Source organism: Sinocyclocheilus grahami, unplaced genomic scaffold (assembly GCF_001515645.1).
Source record: "Sinocyclocheilus grahami isolate Dianchi unplaced genomic scaffold, SAMN03320097.WGS_v1.1 scaffold798.1, whole genome shotgun sequence".
Taxonomy (NCBI): domain Eukaryota; kingdom Metazoa; phylum Chordata; class Actinopteri; order Cypriniformes; family Cyprinidae; genus Sinocyclocheilus; species Sinocyclocheilus grahami.
In genome coordinates this window covers 918,903-922,198 of record NW_015505977.1, presented here as the reverse complement: position 1 = coordinate 922,198, position 3,296 = coordinate 918,903, and the positions used below count along the sequence as shown (strand labels likewise).

Genomic DNA, 3,296 nt, shown 5'->3' with positions numbered 1-3,296 from the left:
AATATTCAGATGTGTGCAGTACATTTTATGGAGGACTGTTTCCTGATCCTGGGAGAGTAGACTACAATGCCGGCTGTTCTGACTCACAGACTGTAAGTACGTTTTTTATACATAAAGAATTTGCCACTGACGATTCAAACGCGAGTTTTGAGCAGTGTAGAGTAACGCTTGTTGTTTGTCATTTCTCCAATCACAAATGCAGACATGGTTTTATGTTTACGTGGCGCGATGCAATGCGTAAAAAGACATTATAATCTGTAATTATGTCCCCTCTGGATGCAGCAAATGCCTCGTTTATAATGGGTTTTAATGTTTTTGTCTCGTCGCTCCGGGGCATCACAGTATGGTAAGGGGCATAACATTTCAGTCACACGCTCGAGGTATTCGGCCAATCACAACGCACTGGATAGCTGTCCAATCAGAGCACACCTTGCTTTTCAGACCGATGAGCTTTGTAAAAATCGACACGTTTCATAGAGGAGAAACAATAATGTACAGTATGTGGAAAATAATGTGTTTTTTAAACCTTAAACTGCAAAATAATGTTCTTTTTAGCAACATCATATGACCCCTTTAAAGCAAATCAAAGTGCTTTAAATTAAGTCAAACCAGTTTAAAGCAAATCAAAATCATTTAAAAGAAGTCAGACCACTTTTAAGCAAACCAAAATGCTTTAAATGAAATCAAACCATTATTAAGAAAACCAAAATGCTTTAAATTAAGTCAAACCAGTTTAAAGCAAATCAAAATCATTTAAAAGAAGTCAGACCACTTATAAGCAAACCAAAATGCTTTAAATGAAGTCACACCACTTTAAAGAAGACCAAAATGCTTTAAATGAAGTCAAACCACTTTAAAGCAAATCAAAATGCTTTAAACAAAGTCAGTACACTTTAAACCAAACAAAAACGTTTTAGATGAAGTTAGACCACTTTTAAGCAAACCGAATTAACCGAGATTGTTTCAGTAAAGTTTAATATGTAATATGAAAGCAAAGTGCTCATGGTTACCTTTGCTTTCACATTTGCATAATTCCAAATGATAAAAAATAATAATAATTAATAGTGTAAATACATTGATATTAAAGATATATGTGCTAACTAAATGAGAATAGAAGCCAAGTGGTAGTGTGAATGCAAAACCGGTCTATTTAAAGAGGTGTGAAACTGATTCTAAATTAAGATCAATTAGATCTTACTCCATTTTAAAGTCCAGTGTGAATGCAGAACAGGTCTGAGTTTGATTCTTACAAAAAGGAGATAATCAAGTTTCACTGGCTTTAGATGATACAATTAAAATATCTGTAATGAGAAGTATTTTATTTATTTCCAAAATCAAATGTTTCTAGAAGCATTTAGATTCCCGCATTGCTGGCAAGAGTACAGCTTTCATTGGCCTTCACTGAAGCACAGTGATGCCGAGATCTGTTGTTTGTGCTGTCTACATTATAGATGTGTTTCTGCATTAAAGCTTAATGTTGTTATTTAGATGTTCAAGCAAGGCGAGAATTCAAGAGTTCTATTGATTGATGGACTACATTTCTCCAGAGAGTCGGGCAGAATGAGGAAAAAAAATGAGAAGATTCCTGAACTGACCAACACTGGATTGAGAATGGGTTTCAATTCTGCGAGAAGAAACAATACCCACTGTTACAGTAAACTTCATCTGAGTTATCCCCGCAATCATTCACGCCATTACAGAATCGATGGTTGGCCACACAGCGCTGGTTATAGCACGATTTAAAGCCGTGTCTGCAGTTCCGGTTCTCTATAGAATGATAAAGCTAAGATTAGGCATAGGACTGTACAATAACATGTATTCAAGATATTTAATAAAGTTATATGAAGGATAGATAGATAGATAGATAGATAGATAGATAGATAGATAGATAGATAGATAGATAGATAGATAGATAGATAGATAGATAGATAGATAGATAGAGTCTATTCATAAATATGCAATAAATATGCAATGTAAAGTCTGGATAGTAAAACTATCTGAAAGCAACTGCTTCATTAGAAACTCTGCTTGAGAAAGTAAAGACAGAGGGAGAGAGACAGAGCAGCAGTCAGCCTGTCACATCACTCACACTCATTACATTTTTGCCAGGCTTCTCTAAGCTCGTCTTATTAGCTCGAGTCACAGGAGAACAGGAAGACCTTCTGTAGCTTCCTTCATTCAGTTTAGAGATGATACCTGAGGGCTCAAACACAGCACCCTGCCTGATTGGGTTCTTACCGCAATACTGCATCTTCTCATCCGACCTGTCTTTGCAGTGCTCGATGCCATCACATGTAAGTTGGTAATCGATGCATTCCCCATTTCCGCACTGGAACTCAGAGTGGATGTTACAGGAGGAGTTCATGGCTAGACGACGAGAGTAAAAGAGATTTGTAGAGTTGTGATGTGCTGCGTTGAAGTATAGATTAGGGATGTGCATTGACTGCTTCAGTGTTTGACACATAATCAGACGAGCATAGACGTGGCAGTGGAGTTCCATTTACACTTTTTTTTTTACTGTGAGTCTACACAAACTTTAGAGGGATGTCTCCTTCGCCTTTGCATTGCGTCCCCTGTGTTCTGTTCTGTTCCATCTGATGTCTAGCTGTTTGAACACAAAAACACATCTGTGTATAAACCCCATAATCCTCTCCAAGCTGAGTCGAGCGCTGTTGCAGTCCTAGACTGAAAGTCACTGTGTATAGTGTCCATATGCTACCATCCTGAATCTAACCAATGTTTCTTAAAGTCACACAACTGTGTTTTCAATTTTTTTTGTACTCATGCCATTCCCTAACAAAAATCAATTACAGGTACAGTAGATGGGTGTTCCAGTATCAATATCTAGACAGAAGCCCCCAGAACCATTTAATATCTAGATCTAGCCAACAGTATCAACATTTCTATAGACCTGGCAAATCTATCCAGATGGGAATCTGTAGTGGCTCCAAATAGGTGAAAATAAAATCTCTTGCCATTTACAGTGTAGCAAAAGGAATTTGGATTTCAATCTGGAATAAGAATTTAGTCAACAATCTGAAATCTACATTTCAGGCAAAATCAGAATCTTGATTTATAATCTATATTCAGAGCTAAATTTGGATTAAAACCTGGTTCAAACAGAATCTGAATCATAATCTGGATTTAGAATATGGATCATAATCTAAATCCAGATTACAACCTTGGTATCGAATCCATACATTCAAAGCAAAGGAAATCTGTATTACATATAGATGTGCAATTATATTTTACAATACCAACGTGATCTCATGATAATTCGTATGTATTTTACGTAA

General features: G+C 36.4%; 1 protein-coding gene across 1 annotated transcript in view; it reads right to left on the bottom strand.

Moving 5' to 3' along the window:
* LOC107561892 (low-density lipoprotein receptor-related protein 1B-like) overlaps window positions 1-3,296 on the bottom strand; it is a 263,568-nt gene that overhangs the window by 52,570 nt on the left and 207,702 nt on the right. The window contains exons 48-49 of the mRNA XM_016246424.1: window positions 2,239-2,367; window positions 1,648-1,767 (exon numbers count right to left, since the gene is read on the bottom strand). Coding sequence (XP_016101910.1) covers window positions 1,648-1,767; window positions 2,239-2,367 — 249 coding nt within the window. The remainder of the gene's footprint in view (window positions 1-1,647; window positions 1,768-2,238; window positions 2,368-3,296) is intronic.